Below are 20906 nucleotides of genomic sequence, written 5' to 3' on the forward strand. Positions count from 1 at the left end.
CCTTTTCTTTAAATTAATAGTCTTTAAACACAACGTCGATTTTGGTTAACAAAAGTTTTTAGACTCCGCATTGAAGGCGAGTGAACGTTAAAGCCCCGAAACACCCTTTTTGAATGCTTGTAGGTGTCAAAGGAACGTTGCTATGCCTCTAGAATGGATTCTTTGTAATAAAACAGGCTGAGTTTTTCTAAAGTAGAATTTGATTAATGCTAAACAGTAACATAAGTTTGAATTTTAATTTAAGTTTTAAGTTTTCTTTCGCGGAATAAGTATTTCGACGGAAAGTTTTATATTCTTAAAAATAATCAAGTTTCGTCTCCCGAAAACGTGAATTTATTTTTAGGGGTAATCCGGCACGCGTTGTAGTCACGTTTTTGTAAAGCCTTAAAAATAAATTTCGACATAAAAATTTTTAGGGATGTAACTTTTCTCGGTTAAAGTTTATGTAAATTTATTATTTTATATAAGTCTGACTTTAACGATAAATATGAAATAGTTTTAGTAATCTCTATGTATTTATTTTTAATAAATAAAATTTTATAATATTATATTATAGTTTTTATTAATAAAATAATATAATATGACGTAATATCAGTTAATCTTTTGTTGTTGAGTTTATAAATACGACATAGACATAGATTTATATAATAATAAATATCTATAATAATTTTTATATCAATGAAATCTATGTGGACCCAAAAAAACCTTTTTGCTTTAAGCTTTGACAATTTATTTAAAATATCGATAATGCTTACTCTGTTTCGAAATCGATTCCATAGTTAAAGTCTGCGGACATCACTACACGCATGTTTAGTAGCCTTCATTTATAGTGATTTGCCAGAGATTTCGATTTTTCTAAACGACTAGGCACACATTGCTAGAAGATTTATGGCAGTGGCTCTGTATTAATACTTTCTAAAACGTTTGACTTACCCTTTATTATTGCTTACAATTGTCTATAATTCATTATAATGTCCCTGTTTGGCTCCTTGATGGGCGACGTGGAAGACGATCCGTTTTTTGGGTAAGACACCTTTTTATTGTTAAAAAATACATGGAATTATTATATTTATTTGAATACTAATAGATAATTACCACATGTGCGTAGCCACACATTAGAGTTAAACGTTACAAAACTGCTTAGATTTGTTTGAATAGAAACCCATAAAGTATTAATATCTACTTTACCAAAAGAACATACAGCAACTATTGTTAAATTAATTATTATTTGTTTAAATAAATTATATTCTAATTTCACCATTTCTTATGAAATCTAGGGTTTACGTTAAATATTTTTTTTAATATATAATGAGAACTGAAATAATTATAGTAATCAATCAGATTGAAGATTCTATCATTGTATGGAAATGTCTAGAATAAGTCCAATTAAGTGATTCCTGGTATGAATAATTGTGCTTATTATTGTGTCAGTTTTATAATCTCCCATTAGTATGTAAGTCTTATCCCAAAAATTGTATGTAGACATAATTTTTGGATTTTGATATTTCTTCTGGTTTTCTAGTTTTGTTTCGATATTTCTTATACTGGTGATGCTATAAAACTTTCATAGTTTGCTCGTTATGGATTGAACCTGCAACATGATTACAAGCTACAACGATAACCTAGGCTTATTAATGTTACTCAAATTTTATAGTCCTCTGAGACTAGCTCATAATGTAATATTAAATTTATTTGATTGTAGTAATATTTTACAACATTTTATAGACTTTTTTGGCCAGTTATATATTTAATTAAGAAACTATAGTACTACTTGTCTTTGATGCGAATAATAAAAGTAGTAGTAAATATGACAGTAAGGTTTTTATAACCTGCTGAAGATTTTGGCTTCCAGAATTTTTGAAATAGGCTTTTAAAACATGGGTAGGATTACTAAGAATTTGATTAGGTATAAAGAGGCATCTGGCTGGTAAATTTGAACACAAGTGCATTGCAAGGAAGCATTAATCCCGCTATATTACTGGTCAGCTTCACATACTGTATTAGGCCTCCTTCTTTACAATGCGACCAACCACACACCCCTAAAGCTAAATCCATGGAAGACTGAGAAGTTTTTTTTCATATAATATATTTGGTTCACATTGTCTAACCTCTCACTCAAAACTTAATTTAAACATTATTAGCTAACAAATGTTCCTAAAATTTGCTGCGGCACATTTTCTGTGGTTAATTAATCTATAATTTATCAATGGCATATGTTAATTGAGCCTTTATGAGTTGTAATCTTAACCACTCACAAAAATAATAAAGGGTGAATATAAGAAATGAACTTGATTAATGATTGATGTATGCCTTTAATGAGAGCGGCCTTTTAAACATGTTAATGTAGCCTGCCAAGCATTTGAAAATTTTATTTGTTTTCAAAATAATTATAATAAAATAGTATTACATACAATTTGTTTGTGACATAACTCGTCTGGCCAGTAAATTGTTCATATTACATATATGAATATAATGTATCTACCTAAGAGATCATATATGAAATCTTAACTTTTTTCTTAATTTTGCATTTTTATACTATTGTTATAAGTTTTGTAAACTTGAGATAAATGATACTTTAAATGGAGCCAAAACAATTTTAAAATTTCAATCGGCTTCTTGCTTAAAACGGTTGAACATTAAATGTTTCTAGAATCAAAAACCTTTTAATTTTTTGCTGCCATGTATTTATAGGGCAACACCAAACAGTGTTTATATATTTTGGTATTGTGGTTTACCAATGTCAAAGATAGATAAGGTGTCAGTAAAATTGGCCTATTGTTGGGAATTTATTACCTATTGAAAAAGTATTACTAGTCATAAATATAAAATAAAGAGACATCCATTTATTATGATTTAATTAATTCTTAGTTTATTATACAATTAACTATGTTTAAGTCATAAGATATTACTGGATTATATATTGCAAATGCATGCCCGGATCTGAAGTTCTTTGCATTGTTGAGTTGTTTTTTTTAAAGGAGGAAATTGAATGTTTACGCAATCTGCCAGACAGCTTACTCATCTAACAGAAGTCTAAGAAATACATGTTATCTTTTGCTTAGCATGCATATGCATATCAATCAACATGCCCTCTGCTGTGTTTATTTATAGGTAGTTTTAATAAGTCCCTAACTAAAATTGTTTATCATGACATGGTTATATGAAGTATATATCTGATTCATTATAGAAGTAATGCTATGAAGTAAGCTTGTTAAAATACAACAGATATTTTTATATTTTGATATATGTTGATAATTTTATTTCTTGCAGATCCCACATGAGACACATGCGACAGATGAACAACATGATGAACTCTCTGTTTTCGGATCCGTTCAGTATGCTGGGTGGTGCTGGTCCACTAGCAATAACTGGCGCAGGACATGGCACATCTCTGATGCCATTCATGCCACAGATGCCATCTCTTAACAGGCTTTTCACAGGAAATTGTATGTATATTGTTACATTAATGTTAAGTTTTATATCTTTTAAATGATTAAAATGGTGTTTGTACTTACATAAACTATTAGATTTAACCATGGTGGTCAGAGCAAATATACTTACAGCAAAAGCTCTTTATATTTGCAGTATATGTTCCATAAATATGCTACAAATACAAAGAAAGAAACCATGAATATGGAAAGGTACTTTAGAAGGGATTATATCGGCTACCTTCCTAGTTGACAAAATATTTTTGGTTCTTTTGCTTGCCAAGCAAAAAGTTTTTAAAAGGGCCTTCAATTCAGACTGATAGGCAGCAGTAGCATTAGCCATTTGCCTCTCAAAAGTAAGGTTTCATTCCATAGATCAATGTTCATAAATAAATTGCAAAGCTCATTTGCCATTCTTAAACCTTTACTAAGATTTTTCAAATTAAATTTCACATTACCAGGGTTGTTGAAGCCTCTTTTCCAATGGACTGTAAATATACACACATACAAATTTTCTTTAAGAATCCTTATTGAAATTGTAATAGTCTTTACCTCTATTAATCAATTTAAATTTATAATCTAGGGGTGACCAAGCGCTTTGACAGTGCAAGCCACTTTTAGAAATTTGAAATTGTTTGCGAGCCACAGTTGAATACGCAAAAAAATGTATTTTTTACAAAAGTCATATTTATTAAAATTATTTAAACGAAAGTACCAAAACATGTGTATATTGAAGTTAGATATAATAGCACACGTATATGACAGCACTCCTAATAATACTTAAGATGCCGGTTAGTTAATTATGATCGATGTTTGGATTTCGCTAATTTTATTGTGGCATAATAATAATTATTATTCACACCAGTAATTTGTTTCGATTTCCCACGAACTGACAAAGGTAATATAAATTACAATATTGAAATAATTCAACAATCAATCAGACCCAAAAATAATTGTTCAAAGAGTTTGGTCACCCCTGGTATAGTCAAATATTCCTGTGAATTATCTAACACTATTTATTATATTATTGTTTGTTTGTGTTCTATAATTAGTATGACAAAATTATAATACATTTGATGTGGGTGTAACTGGCAACTGAATGTATAGCAATGAACAGGCGTTTTCCCATGGTTGCCAAAACTTATGATTCAATATGTAACAAATATATTATATACAGAATTTGTCATGTTTTAGATAAAAATTGATAGAGAGACTATGTAGAATACAATATATACTTTCATCATTATTTCTGCCCATAAATGTCTATTGCATGACATAAACTTCTCCCAAAGATATCTATGGGGGGGATATACCATAATTGTGACACTTGACCAGTGAGTTGGCTATTGCAGTGTGGAATTATAGTACCCCGAGGATGCTGCAGACCATCCTCTGGAAACTTGTTTGTGAGCAGTGGCAATTCTATATAATTAATGCATAAAGTGTCCAATATTTAAGATTTTGTACTAAATTGAATCCACCCCCTACTCCCACTGCTTACAATATATTATAATGCTAGCAGCATAATATAGTGTTAAAATGACTCGCATCAACTTTTAATAATTACTACTGATCTACCAAATGCAAACTTAAAAAAAAACTTGTAACATTTTTCCCTAAAAAACATGTATGATGGATTGTTTGAGTAATAAAGGATTTTAGATTTCGTTATCATAAACTGTAGGACATCCACTGCTGGATATAGGCCATCTTTAGAAGCTTAGGCTTTATAGAAGAGGCGGTGGAAAGCTAGCATCTGTTATGTGGATGGATGTTCCACAATGCAAGCTTCAAGCTTAATAATGAATTGCTTTGATTATTATATTAAAGACTCCAAAAATGATCACAAAGTTAAACCCAACAGAAGTTGTGGGCTCTAAGATATCAAACTTGATTCTTCTGGCATGCAACACATCCGTAGTTGATTCATTAAAAAAAATTAGAGTGGTTTACTTATAAATGTAGCATTTTACTTTATTTGTGATAAGAATGCAGTGAAAAATTATTGTCCGAGCCAGTCAAGAGTAACCTTTCAAATTGTTGGACACAATTATTGTGTTCAAATTATGGGTTCAAGTATTCACTGCGTGTCATTTTACTTTATAATTAGATACAATTGAATGTACAAAAGATAATTTACAACTTTAATAACAATGGCAATCTTATGTTAATTAAAAGAGGAAAAAATATTTACACTAAATATTGTAAAAATTTGTTGTTGCTACTATTAGTTGTTCATTATAGTTAAACATTTTAAGTATTAAAATAAGCATCTAATATATCTCTAACCAATAATATTTATATATGGTAATGGTAAATAGGTAGTTATAGCTTTAAAAGGGTAATAAAAATAAAATACAGCTAATTTATTGGCAATTTTAAAGCTTTTATAATTTTTTAATATGAGTGTGTACTACTTCAAATCACCCTGTATAAAGTGATCACTCTGAAACTATATTAGAATGAGCAAGAAAAGGACCAATATTTAGCCACCTCTGCACATGCTCTGAATTTGTTCTGAGTTGAGAGACTGTGTTTGGCACTAATCAGTGTAACATAACTCCTGAAGATGCCCCGTGGAGGGGTGAAACACGTGTTGAGTGATTTAACGGTGGCGGTTGTGTGATTCGCATTGTTTGCCGCATACGCATTTATCAGCGGGCTGACGGGCGGTGCCCTTTGTTGCACAACTACCACTGCATGTGCGGAGGTGGCTAAATATTAATCCTTTTCTTGCTTAGGATGGACTTCCGCAAGGTAACGCCTGATTCCATAAAATATATTAGATTGTTACAAGATAATAACTTCAGGTGGTATGAAGTCTGCAGGGACCAATAGTAAACAATAATTAATTTTAATATGTTATAATTTCGTAAATTAAAAATGTTTTGTCTAACCATTTTTTCATTACATTGTTTATTATTTTTGAAAGCATTGATTTTTGGATCTTCTCAGTCGTTTACTGTTTATCAGAGTGGTTGTGGTCATGCCTCTGTTGGTTTTGGTGCCATACATCAATCGTACAGCTATATATTCACCTCTTTACACTATTTACACCTTTAAGTAATCAACCTGTATAAATGATGTTTCACCACTTTTATTATGGATACATTAGGATTATTCAATTTGAAAGGTAAAAATAAAAGGTTAATATGTTTTCAGTTGGATTAGATGGCCATATGGGTGCCAGTAGCTCCTTCAGCAGCAGCACTATTGTGATGTCCAGCGGACCTAATGGCAAACCACAGGTAATGCAACCTTATCTCTTGCTATCACTGTTGTTCTAAAGCAGGAATGACCAACACGCGGACTATTTGCGATTTTTGGACATGTTTTGCTCATATCCAAGCATTTCTAAAATTTATTTATTATATTTATTAAGGTTCATGAATATAGTAACTGTTTTATTTAATAAAAAAAGTTTGTACAAATAATTTTATTACAGTGTATCCCTTACACTCTAGTAACATTTTAGGATTCTTTTAAAGGGATAACCTAGTGAATAGAGTGCTAGACTACTGTATTATTATGGATATTCTGAAAGTGATCATAAAAAATAAACTCCTCTGAGTTTGTTGTGGGCTCTTTACAGATTAAGAGGATCCTTAGGCTTTTCTGGTCATTTCTCATGGCATACAAGTAATCATAGTGAATGTTCCTGACTGGATAATATATTAGGGGGGCCGGAGTAATGTCGCTTTCTTAAGTTAAATTCACACGACTACATTTTCAACAAGTTTTTATTTTTCTATTTAACAATATTATGCCATATAATTTACAAAATTTCCATGCCGGAACGGTAAAAAACAACAACATTATTTTCCGGTTCTCCTAATATAAAAGACGTAACAAAACAATATAAAAAATTATTAAAATACTGACATTGTAATGTCATTTGCTGTTTAATTAAAAAAATGTAAATAATTGTGCAATTAAATAATGTTACTAGAGGTTAAAGGTTTTTGATTGAATTATTACATCTTAATTGAATTTTTCTAATACAGGTGATCAGCTCTTCAAGCAGCACGAAGATCGGCCCCAATGGCATCAAGGAGACGCGCAAGACATTACAAGACTCACGTACTGGCACCAAGAAAATGTCCATTGGTATGTATAATATATCTTATCTATTGCTTTTGGTTTTAATTCAAACTATCTTTAATCAAGAAGGCATTTACACATGCTGAATCTTCGATTATTGTAACATTCTAAGCTACCACCGGTAAGGAATGTTGATCTGTTGAGAAGAGAAACTCAATTGTTGCTCTTTTAGATGTAATTTCATAATTTTTCACATATACATTATAATATCAATCATGTAAACGAGCCAACAAACCAATTTCAATGCATTTCAATCAACTAAAAACTGATAAATGTTGTAATATGATGAAACTGAAGGTCTAAGGTATATTGTGAAACTTTAACATGTATAATTAAATTCCATAAGATATATATGTATGCTCAGACCCATAAAGGATTTGTTTTCTTTTTGAAGACGAAGTTTAGGTGCTACGAGTTTATTTTTATTTCTTGTATTTATCATACGTCTGTCAGTATTTTGAAAAAAAGTTTTCAATCAAATGTTAGAACTATTATATTGGTATATTTAAGGTTTTTTTTAAACAAGAATTGTAATCATAGAGTAATAAACACAGAATTAGTTTTTTTTGCATAGAAGAACACGTCCGGACTCTACGAATGACAGACATAGACTGATATTATTTGTACCTGTTCTTTCATTAACTCTGTTTTGCCAATACAGTTTTCTTAATAACTTCTAATGAAGAGTTTAGCAAAAAAAAAATGGAATTATAAATGGTTGTATACAGGATAATTTGTTATTAGATGAAAATGCTTTAAACGGGTGAGTGTATGACTCATCTGTTAGCAAAAACCTATCATGATATAACAGCAAGCTCTAATGATGTCTATGAAATAAGTTAAATTAAATCAATTTCCATATTGAACTTTTGGAAGTAAAAAGTATGTCAATAACTACAGGAACAGATAGTAAATATTAAAATTAATGTGTACAAATTAATAAATTTGGAATGTCTACTTGTAATATTAAAATAATCGGTTTTTATGACATGCATTTAAATATTAAGGGGACAGGAAAGTAATGTTGTTTCTGTCGACATATCTTACAGAAAAACCGATTGATTTGTTACCACCCAGGCATTGAAAATTTGTATACTAGATGGCAAAAAGTTGTCGATAATGAAGGTGAATATATTGATTAGAAAAACTTGTAAAAAATGTAAATTAAGAAAGCTACATTAGTTTACGATTTCCTCAATATATATACATTTGTTCATCTGTCTGTTTGTTGAGGCTAATCTCTGATATGTTTGGATCTATGATGAAGGGATTTATATTGGAAGGTAGCTGATGTAATAAGAAGTAACTTAAACTACTTTTATCTTGAAAAGTTCTTAAACGGGGAATTTTTTTTTCTTAAATTGCTCGAGCATGAAGTCACAGATAGTATTTTATCATTACGTTATTGATTATTTTTGAAACCATTAATTTTTATACAGGATGATGAATATACCATAATATTAATTGACAACAAAAGTGCTATACATTTACATTTTTAAAACTATTATACTAATAACCAATCATCATGTAGAAAAAAACATTTAAGCTACACGATATATTGGTGATAATTTTTGATTGTAATCTCAAGTAACGTTCTAGCACATGCGCACACTCAGTGAGTCATGTTTTAGCACTTCCTAAAACGCTGATGTTATAATTGGACTTGTTTGCAAGACGATGTGAGATGACCACATAGGCATAAGTTATTAATTGAGTTAAAACTATGTACGTAGTGTTACCATATCCAACTTTTATTTACACAGTATATACGTTCCTTAGAAAAGCGTAAAAAATATAATCGTGTGACAAATTACACTTGATACATGATAAATTTAGAAAAAAAAAATACTTAATATTTTCCCAAAAAATCTTGCAAAAGTAATCCACATTGCACAAGTATTTAAAAACGAAAAAAAAAACAAATTTGTAGAATTTAAAAAAATGTTACTAGGAATAAAAATCGATTTTATGATTAATCGATATTTGATAAAAATTGTGTACATTTGTTACGGACTGAACAAAAAATGCCATAATTCCTTTTCGTGCTCTATTTAAAAGTAAGTTTTAATCGTCCTTTAAAATTCCCGTGCAATATGAAAACTGGTAATTTTTTTTCTTAGGTTGGTAGAACTGTATTTATGAAAGGTATTCAACCTTTCATAAATACAGTATTATTTAATAGTTTCGCTATTTAAGGAGATGGATGCTGCCAGCTGTAATATAGATGCTCGGTGCAAGGGATAGGCCAAAGATCGCCACGATGACCGGTATTCCACTACCCGCATCCAGTGAATTCCCACAACTTTATGTCATCGGTCTACCTACTTGGGAGTCTACCCACCGGCTCGTGGTCGCCATTCGGAAACGACATACTAGCTTGTTGAAATTTTAAAAAAAAATGTTAACTTTCATCAGGTCATCACATCGGCGAGCGTGCACACCTGATCGAACGTGAACAGAACTACTACTCCGGGGAGGCTGAGGAAAGACAGGAGTTCATTAATATTGAGGAAGAGGAGGCCGAAGACTTTGACAGGTACGATCACATTTTCATTAAGAAAGGGACTAATATATAGCTACTTCCGGAATACTAATTCCGAAATATTATAGCGGAAGTAGCTATATATTAGTCCCTTAGGATGGACTTCCTCAAAGTAACGCCTGAATCTATTAGATACACATTTTCATTATTAAAAAAGATAAATTATGTCTTAGCTAAAGATAATTAATTTAGTCTTATATAAATGAGAAATATGTATTTCAAATATATACTTGTGATACATAAGACCTAGGCTTTCACAGTGACAATTTAAGAAATATAACTACTCGGACAGCCACATAAGAGTTCCAGTGTATATTATATGATATCGTTTTTAACGATATATAAACTTGACAGATGATGCCTGGCAGTTAAGATTAAATAATGTTCACAGGGCCGAATCAGGCTGGCAATTAAATGCCAGGTACAGGGTTGCCTTACTTAATGACCGCTAAACAAATGTTACTATACATGTTGAACTAAACAAGAATATGCCTCCTAAAATTGTTAGTTTTATTTTCTGATGTGTAAATAAATAATAATGTACTTATTTTGCCAATACAGAAAAAACATATGTGGCCATGTAAAAATCATGGTTTTCAGAGTGATGCTATAAACACTCAACAACTTCACTTGTGATATATTTATAGATATTGCAAATGCAAGAGTAAGCCGTAAAGAAAATTGTAATCTTAATATAAATATAACCTTACTCTAAGTGTTATCAAGTTATTACAAGATAGTGATCAAGTTGATATCCCTTCCACCCGCACTAATTGCTGTGGAACAACCTTTCAACCTTGTTGTCTCCAGCCAATATGAGAGAATAGGTTTCTTCTAGGCAGATACTATCATAGACCTCATGAGAACTTAGTATTAATCGAGACAGAGGTCAAATGCTTCCCCTATAAAAGATAAAAAAATAGAGAAATCTTGATATATTTTTGAGTATAAGAAAAAATATATATTTGCTTCAGAGGTCTTGGAGTGACTTTATATTTGATAGATCCTTCTAAAGGAAATGAAAAGAGCTTGTGTTAGCCACTTTAACCATTTAGACAATGGACCCTGAGAAGATGGGGGCTATTGGCAGTAGACATTGATAGTGCTCCTGGTAGAAAAGTGCTAACAAAGCACTTGCAATGGTCCGGTTAAATTAGAATCCAGGTTCATGAAACACCACAAGTTTATGATAATTTCACATAGTTGATATCAGAACACTGAGACATTCAGACGAGTTCATTATCATGTCAGGTGATAGATGCCCCCTTCAAGGGTAATAAACACTTGGATTCCACCCCCACAAAAACTTCTAGACATGTCAGTAATTCGTATTAATTATGAGTAAGGATAGTAAACATAAATCTTAATATGGTTAAACAATGGTTTTAAACCAAGAGAAAGTAATATTGAAAAAATAAAAATCACAAGTTTATAGATTTAAAAAAAAATCAGCAGATGTCAATTGAAACATTGTTATATTTGTACACTAGTTTAATAATTAGAATTGACCTCACGGTGATAACCGGGGTCTAGTGGTGTAATAAGTGAAGAAATGTAAAATTAAAAAACTGGAATGAGGAATTTAAACTTGTAAACTAAATAATATCAAAGAATGTGACGAAGAATGATAGGTAATGGGTGTAAGTATTGAGAATGAAAAGAAGAGAATAAAAGGTGTCATAAATGGAAGAGGGGAATGAATATGAAACTGTAACAATGAAGTAATTAGTCCCTGTCCCGAATACGACAGGGGGGACGAGAGGCCACCAACAACAGGGCCATTTATAATAAAAACTGAATCCAGTGTTTAAATATAATGTATTAAAGTAATTTCATGATGATCATCCATAGGGTCAAGGATCTTAAGGTTTCTAACTGGTTCTATTGGTGGAAGAATCGTTGTAAATTTCTATTAACATTATTGACAGAGAGTTCCAGACAAGGGCTGGCAGTTCGCAGTCGCGTTCACGAGCCGCCATCACAGCCGGCCGCCGCTCGCCGCCCCGCCTCGCGCTGCCGGCGCCCCCGTCCAAGTACGAACACTTGCACCACACACACACACAAAACTATAGATACCCCCCCCCCATACTCACACATACCAGCGTAAATAGATATCCGTGTCTGCATGTACACGCACACACGATACTCACGTATGCGTGCACACACGCACACATATTGAAACACGCACACTGCTATAAAGCGTATACACATTGTGCGATTTCATATCCGTTGTATAGCAAATGCTTTCCTGCTATAACATAAGGATTTTACAACTTATATATTATCTGTATTGGTGCAATGATTACATATTTAAATTTGTAATATGTTATACGATGAGAATGCACGTATAACGTGGAACTAATCTATCGCATACAAGGAATTTGCCTTGTCCAAAATTTTATTTTGAAACACCGAGTACACATATATAGATACACACTGACATAAAAACTAATATTTTATGTTTATAATGAAAAGATACCTCCAAGAGGTACGCTTGTGCCAAGGGTCAGTCCTATATGGTATTTAAATTGAATGTAATTTCCTTTAGTGTTTTATATTTATACATTTTAAATATAAATAATATTTAGTTGTTAGCTGTGGCATGTTTTAGCGTTTAAAGTATGCTATATAGCTTATTGTAGCACCCCCTATATTATATGCTTTATTTTTGGAATATACAATATTTCTGATAGTAGACAATAATAGATCAATTTAAAAATAATCATTAAGCCTAAAGATAAGCGGCGCTATTGCGCTGTTTTCAGTAAGAGTTTTTATCTCTGCGCGTGAGCAAATATTTTGCCGTTACAGCGTTTTCGTAAGGAGTGTGTTTAAAGCATGAATAGCGTATCTAGTTACCTTTCAACCAAAAATAACTTTGAATTCAATTAAGGCAAATAACAATTAATAATGTATTGATTGGTATTGTAATTTCGATCTAATGTTTTTAAAGTTTTAGGGGTTATTAAAGAATTGAAACAAATATTCTTTACGTTTTATACATACACACAAGCACTTTTGTGTGTGTGACTATTAAATCAATGTTTTGGTAAAGCATTATGGAATCTGTCATAAAGGACCCTGTATAGAATGCTATCAAAGATTTCCCATAAATCAACGCCAAATCAAAATCCGTTGATAGGGGCACATAGTGACAAACCGCTGAAAATTAAATAAAAATTAATATAAATCTTTTAACATTATTAGTTGCAATAATTTTGTATAAAACTTCCAAATCAAGCCATAAAATTTTATATAGAAACAGAATTTTAGGACTAATGAAGTATTAAATCAAAAACAGTGAAATTATGGTGTAGTAAATATAATTTTTATCGGTTCTTTGTCAATAATAAATAGAATAGCAATAATTATTGGTCATATTAATATAAAAAATATCACAAAGACAATAAAATTCATGTAAATATTTGGCAATAATTTGAAAAATTCATTACAATGGATTTTAAGTTACAAGTAATTTCCTGGTTTAATGTAGTTATTATTTTTATCACTGAATAAAAGATTTTGTAGACGTAGGTCAGTAGAAGTGACGTGGATAAACGTTAGTAGCTGGATCGAAATCTGAAGTTCTAGATATAGGTAGCGGAATACCATTTATCGTGATGATCGAAGCCTCGTAGTCGTATATTGGCTGACATTATGATTATAGTGTTTTGTGAATATGAGGAAAGTACCTACGTAATAGCTAGGAAGTAGCTAGCGCTTGGGTAGTTAGTGGCGCGTAAATTGCAGCGGCGAACGCGTGCGCAGTAGCAGGCCGAGCGGGCGACGCCCCCTGCGCCCCTCCGCCAGCCCCCTCGCCGCTCCCAACGCCCCCGCCGCTCATCACAGGTACAACATATCTTACTGTGATAGACAGCGACCTACAATACGTACGCAGATACACAACCACACGCAGGTATATACAGCCTTACATAGATATCTACATAGTCTTCTACATAGATACTCTCAATCCTGTAACACAGATACACAGCGCCACGGATAAACAACTCTACAAAGATACACAATTACACACAGCCCTGCACAGATACACAGCGTCACAGATATACAACTCTACAAAGATACACAATTATACACAGCCCTACACAGATACACAACTCTACAAAGATACACAACTCTACAAAGATACACAGCCCCACACAGATACACAGCGCCACAGATATACAACTCGACAAAGATACACAATTATACACAGCCCTACACTGATACACAGCGCCACAGATATACAACTCTACAAAGATACACAATTATACACAGCCCTACACAGATACACAACTCTACAAAGATACACAACTCTACAAAGATACACAGCCCCACACAGATACACAGCGCCACAGATATACAACTCGACAAAGATACACAATTATACACAGCCCTACACAGATACACAACTCTACAAAGATACACAACTCTACAAAGATACACAGCCCCACACAGATACACAGCCCTACACTGATACACAGCGCCACAGATATACAACTCTACAAAGATACACAATTATACACAGCCCTACACAGATACACAACTCTACAAAGATACACAACTCTACAAAGATACACAGCCCCACACAGATACACAGCGCCACAGATATACAACTCGACAAAGATACACAATTATACACAGCCCTACACAGATACACAACTCTACAAAGATACACAACTCTACAAAGATACACAGCCCCACACAGATACACAGCGCCACAGATATACAACTCGACAAAGATACACAATTATACACAGCCCTACACTGATACACAGCGCCACAGATATACAACTCTACAAAGATACACAATTATACACAGCCCTACACAGATACACAACTCTACAAAGATACACAGATACACAGCGCCACAGATATATAATTCTACAAAGATACACAGCTCTACATAGATACACAACTCTACAAAGATACACAATTATACACAGCTCTACACAGATACACAACTCTACAAAGATACACAGATACACAGCGCCACAGATATATAATTCTACAAAGATACACAATTATACACAACTCTACAAAGATACACAGCGCCACAGATATATAATTCTATAAAGATACACAGCTCTACATAGATACACAACTCTACAAAGATACACAGCCCCACACAGATACACAGCGCCACAGATATACAACTCGACAAAGATACACAATTATACACAGCCCTACACTGATACACAGCGCCACAGATATACAACTCTACAAAGATACACAATTATACACAGCCCTACACAGATACACAACTCTACAAAGATACACAGATACACAGCGCCACAGATATATAATTCTACAAAGATACACAGCTCTACACAGATACACAACTCTACAAAGATACACAGATACACAGCGCCACAGATATATAATTCTACAAAGATACACAATTATACACAACTCTACAAAGATACACAGCGCCACAGATATATAATTCTATAAAGATACACAGCTCTACATAGATACACAACTCTACAAAGATACACAATTATACACAGCCTTACGACAGATACAAACCTACATACAGCGCTACTCTGTTACTCAAAATCATGAGGTATGTACAACTTTATATGAATGCAAATAGTCTCCTGAAATGAAACGTACAAGGATACACATGTATGTTAAACAAGACATGCCCAGTCTTTTCCACAGATACTCACAGCCCGAAACAATACATAGAATGGACATTTAATTAAATTTAAAAAGTATATTTTTACTTTATTCTTGTATTGAATATTTTAAAGATTTTAACTAACATATTTCTTATAAAATTGCCATGATTATAACCTTAAAAGCATTCTGGCTGTTTGGGTTTACCATCTAAAACTGCATTCCCATATAACGTTCAATGGCATCACACTAAAGTTTAAAATATTTTATAATCAAAAAGAATCTAATCAATTACAAATATAAAACTAAATTTCACATGTAATGTTTTGTTAATTTGAAAATATGTAAAAGTATCAAATAATGTCAATTCTATTTATTGCTTTATTCCTGTGTTGCCCTTCTGAAAATACAATTAAAAATTTAATAAAACAGATTGATGACTAATATATTATCCGATACGCTTATAAATAATGGTCACAGATAACAAATGTGTTGTATGAAATTAAAAATATAAAAATTATATTCAGAATTGTAATATTATATATTCACAATTCCAGATATGGGAGAAGGCGCTACTATTAAAAATATCGTAACATACGTTTATTTATATGTTTTTTTAATTGTTTTAGCGCTGTATATTTGCTTATATCTTAGTGTTATGTTATCTGTGTATAGCTTTAGTCGCCATTGCATGTGTCCTATTAGTGTGTAAGCTATATGTGTCGTTAAGTTTTTTTTTTTTTTTAAATAATCACATATGTCTTGTATTTATTGAAATCGATTTGATCGATAATTGGAACTAATTAGTATAAATTCATCAATACTAATATATACATTGCACAAATTTGACTAAAATTGTTAACGGAAGTATTGCTGATGATGGACCAATATCTGCTGTATGCATCTACTAGCTGTCATCTAGTAGGTGAACATGAATGTTTTCGATACATAACATTTCTTGTTTAATTACAATCTAACACGTACTTTTTTTATTTTTGATTATCATCAAATATTTGACAGCTATGACAATACTTGACGTATTGTTACTCTATGATTTGTAAGAGAGAGAAATAAAACATTATTTTTATTATCTCTGTCACAAAAATATGGAAAAAATACGTCTTCCTATTGCCCAGAAGTTTTAAAGAAAAGAAATCGATTCATTATATATGTATATACATATATGTATGTATGTGTGTATATATGTCCCCCGCTAGGCGTGGTCGGCACTGCCTTTTGTGTGGGTTCCATAAAAGACTAAGTTTTATATCTATTTTTAATAATTCCAATAAGCCAGTTGGCTTCTTGCTAGAGGCTAGAGGGAATTACATTAAATCCGTTCTTAGCTTATATCTACGCAACAAGTGTTCCTATCAAATTTCAAGTCTCTGAAGCCTTATAGTTTCATAGATATCGTGATGAGTCTACATGGGTGGGAATTTCTTATATATACGTTCAGGGAAAAGTCTTCGCAAATATTTATATCTTTGGATTTACTACGTTGACGTTAAAAAGTTAATATAGAAATAACAACTTGTGATATTTTATTTTGAGATATCTTCCGTTAAAATGAGTGAAATAATAACATTTGATACATTTGAAAGTGTTTACAAAAGAATTAACACAAAGGCGTGATACCGCAACGGAACGATGTCTGTACCTATACGATATCAAATACTTATCGAGCCAAAATAGGTCCTATGTTATATACTAGAGGACTTAGACTGATGCTAGGTCCCAGGTTCAATTTTCCGGATACAGTCTTATGTAATTCAAATTTTGTGCATTAATTATATGCCACTGCTTGGAAACAAGTTTCAAAAGGATGAGCAGTAACGTCCTCTGGGTATCATAATACCACACTGATCGCCAACCCACCTGCCAAGCGTGGCGATTATGTTATATCCCTCCATATATACCTTTTAAGGAAGGCCTGTGTTAAATACGTATCGAATATTCACATTAAACACATAACACTGTCGAAATTATTTAAAAAAAGTTTTAACGCAAATATTGGTCTGACTTTAGCGATATCCGTTGCAGTTAATACAACCCTGTTTATGTCGGTTTTCTTTCCAGCACGAGTGTACGCGATGTTTACGGGGGGTCGCATCCGCAAAGCCATAGGCATAAGCACCACAAATCCTCCCACCGGCATTCGGGCACAGATAATTAATTCCACCACGCCAGAGAACGATAGCGACGTACCGTTGTCTGTACCTGTCCAAACCCCACCATCCGCTCCCCCCCATTTATCTTCAATCATTATTTTCTGTGTCCCTTCAAATTCATAAAATATGTGACGTGATTTCTTTCATATAGATATTGAAATAATTTATAAACATCAAAATTGTATCATATAAAAATATAAATGTAAAAAAAAAAAAATAATTTATGTAGCATTCTAATATTTGAAATGCGGAATTTACCCTCCTTACTAGTTACCCCCCTTTTCTTTTAGATTACGAATAATTCAATTACAAATAGATGTAAAATAACAAATCATCTAAGTAATTTAAAGTTATCAGTATCAATGTTTGTGTGGTTAAAATTCCGAATGCAGTCGCGTATATATACGCTCTGGTCATTTTGACCAGAATTGAGCGTATATATACGAATGATGCAAAAAGGGTAACCATTTAAACCACGAGATAAAGGAATGCTCTAGAATATAGATTCTGTGATCGGATTCCAGATTAAGTTCCATTTTCAAATATAAATAGAGAAAAAATCCTAAAATGTCCTAATAAACATAAAACCATTACTTTTAAAAGTTCCTTTGTAAGTTATGTAGTTGTCGCTGTCGTTCATGACATATATATATTTTTGATGTCTTAGTGATTTAAAAATCTTTTCAAATTCCTTTGAACAGAACATTCGAGAAGGATCCGTAGAAGTATCGATGTCGCATTTTGATTGTAGCTAACTGTCCACTAGAATGAAACGCGAAGAGAATGAAATGAAACAAAATTAATTTTATATTTGACTAAAATCATTCGGCTGCGTTCATTTCTAGTGGCGTTACACCCTAAGACTTAGCTTGTATTCAATGTGTTTCTCTTAAGCGCTTAGTAGTTTGATTGTACGCTGGATATGTTCGTAAGATTCAATTTCGTACAAATAGTTCTTAGTACTTTAAATAAATAAATGAAGTAGTTCCCCATCGTCTGCTATTGAAATTTGAACCTAATCTCACATGATTTTTAGCAAGCTAATTTTTCATAATTCCTTTGTAAACTAGTAAACCATATGGTTTAGTTTATAAAGTATATATTTCTATGGCAGATCATTAGGGGCCAATACAATATCATATTAGATACACTTAGGGCTTACAATACCGAACTAAAATCCTAATACCGGTATTTGATATTTGAAATACTGGTTATATTTTTACTTGCCTCGGTTGCTATATTGACTTGTTAAAAATAATATATGAAATGCATTATTAAATTCTATGTTACATTTTTCATATAATAGGCGCGTATGGCATTATATAATTAAAGAAGCATAAAATATAAATTGAAAGTATTTATGAAATAATATTAATAACATGCGTTTTGTATATTAAAGTATGCTCTTAAAGAACATAAACAATAAATTTTTACTTGTAAACACTACAGCTGATTTGCAAAATGAAACAATCTTATCTAAACTATTAAATAAATTTCGTTATATACTTTATGTATTTGTATAAACGAGATCTATTCATTTGGCAGTGGACTTTAAACATAAACATGTCTTTGTATTGCCGTCACCGCCGCTTCTCGATGGTGCTATACTAAGCTCTATTTGTGTAATAAATGTGCCTGAAATAGATTTTCATACAGTAAAATTGTCTTAAAAACATTCTTGTAATTAATTAATATTATTTTGATTTGGATTTATGTTGTGCATAAATTCTATTTTCATCAACTAATGTAATACCGAAATATCGGTATTTTTGCATAAATACCGGTTTTTAATATCGGACGAAAATCGTATTGTAAGCCCTAGATATACTAGAATTGTAATTTCTTGTTTAAAAAATAATATGATGCTGTGATTCATAAGTAAATTGAATTTTCTCTCGAAAATTCTTATTTGGAGTGTTTGTAATTATCTTTGACATTTTGATTTAAGAAATATTTGAATTTATAAAAAAAAATTGGATTCCGATATATGAAGGTCGTAAAAATTAGTAGCTTTTTTTTAAATTTGGTGACATTAATCCCATTTCAATTCAAATATTTGATAAATAAAAAAAAGAGTGCGTTTTGAATTATTTACGTAGAATGTTCGAAAAAATGAATATTTTTTAGTTTATATTTTCAAATACCTCCTTCTATAGACACATGGCAACTATGACGGGTATTATTTACGACCCAATTCACTTAAATTAATTTACATGTAAACATAGAAGAGTAGAAATTTAGTTAATATTTGTTCGAATTTAAGATCTTAACTGCCTTAATGTGATATGTTCACTAAGAGGTTGGATGATTAAGGTTAACTTTGTTCAGTGATATGTCATAATTTAAAAAAAAATGTAATTGTGTTTTTCTCGATTTTTTTTTCATTTTTTTCTCTTTTAGTTTAAAATTTGATTATTAAATTAAAAATGTTGTCGAAAATGTGGTCTTTAATTTTCTCGATGTTTCACAATTTCACACCTTTTTTGCACAAAAAATACACCTTATTGCAAATCTAATCGATTCATATTAATAAATCGCTATAGTATATCACTAGTACCGTCAACTGTTACAAAGAAGCGCTCTTTATAATCTGTTATTTTGATTTCGTATAATTTTTTTCCTGAAACGTTACAGGCTTATATTTTTACTCTTCGTTCCTTTAATAATATGTCTAAAATTAAAGTTATTTTTATTCGCTAGAATGGTCTATTGTAGCTTTCTTTCAACCGCACATTTGTAAGCGAATGAAAAGAACACGTAATTGTATGGACATTTACAGATGAGTTTTAAAATGACTAATATCGAAGTGACATTTCTAATATAATTAAAAAAAAACAGACATTTTTATAAATAATTCAATTTTCAAGTCTCGTTTCGTAATTTTGTCCCAGGTACGGATATCGTTTGTCAAAAAGCATTGGTAGCTCAAGTTCAATAAAGTGGTGGGTGTTTATTTTTAGGCCATGAAACCAAAAAAATTGTATTTTTAATTTAAAGATATCGACATGACATTTTGTTATTAATATAAACAAATCTTATGTATTT

General features: G+C 31.6%; 1 protein-coding gene across 2 annotated transcripts; it reads left to right on the top strand.

Moving 5' to 3' along the window:
• The first annotated feature begins 835 nt into the window (after positions 1 to 835).
• On the top strand, positions 836 to 19067 carry Mlf (myeloid leukemia factor). Of its 2 annotated transcripts, XM_068761549.1 has the most exons (8): positions 836 to 1024; positions 3271 to 3446; positions 6591 to 6676; positions 7433 to 7535; positions 9945 to 10065; positions 12000 to 12104; positions 13822 to 13920; positions 17770 to 19067. In XM_068761549.1, the coding sequence occupies exons 1-8, from the start codon at positions 972 to 974 to the stop codon at positions 17864 to 17866; spliced, it is 840 nt and encodes a 279-aa protein (XP_068617650.1). In that variant the 5' UTR covers positions 836 to 971; the 3' UTR covers positions 17867 to 19067. The 2 variants fall into 2 exon arrangements, with proteins under 2 accessions (XP_068617650.1, XP_068617651.1); XM_068761550.1 differs by lacking the exon at positions 13822 to 13920.
• The last annotated feature ends 1839 nt before the right edge of the window (positions 19068 to 20906 follow it).

Source organism: Battus philenor, unplaced genomic scaffold (assembly GCF_028537555.1).
Source record: "Battus philenor isolate CCGP_79_NKW_IND1 unplaced genomic scaffold, ilBatPhil1.0.hap1 SCAF_15, whole genome shotgun sequence".
Taxonomy (NCBI): Eukaryota; Metazoa; Arthropoda; class Insecta; order Lepidoptera; family Papilionidae; genus Battus; species Battus philenor.

What these genes read in the sequence shown, in the direction of transcription:
- Mlf (XM_068761549.1), top strand. Translation starts at nt 972, where the DNA reads ATGTCCCTGTTTGGCTCCTTGATGGGCGACGTGGAAGACGATCCGTTT. An exon ending in CAGGCTTTTCACAGGAAATT is followed by an intron (nt 3,447 to 6,590) that starts GTATGTATATTG and finishes ATATGTTTTCAG; the next exon opens with TTGGATTAGATGGCCATATG. An exon ending in CTGCCGGCGCCCCCGTCCAA is followed by an intron (nt 12,105 to 13,821) that starts GTACGAACACTT and finishes CGTAAATTGCAG; the next exon opens with CGGCGAACGCGTGCGCAGTA.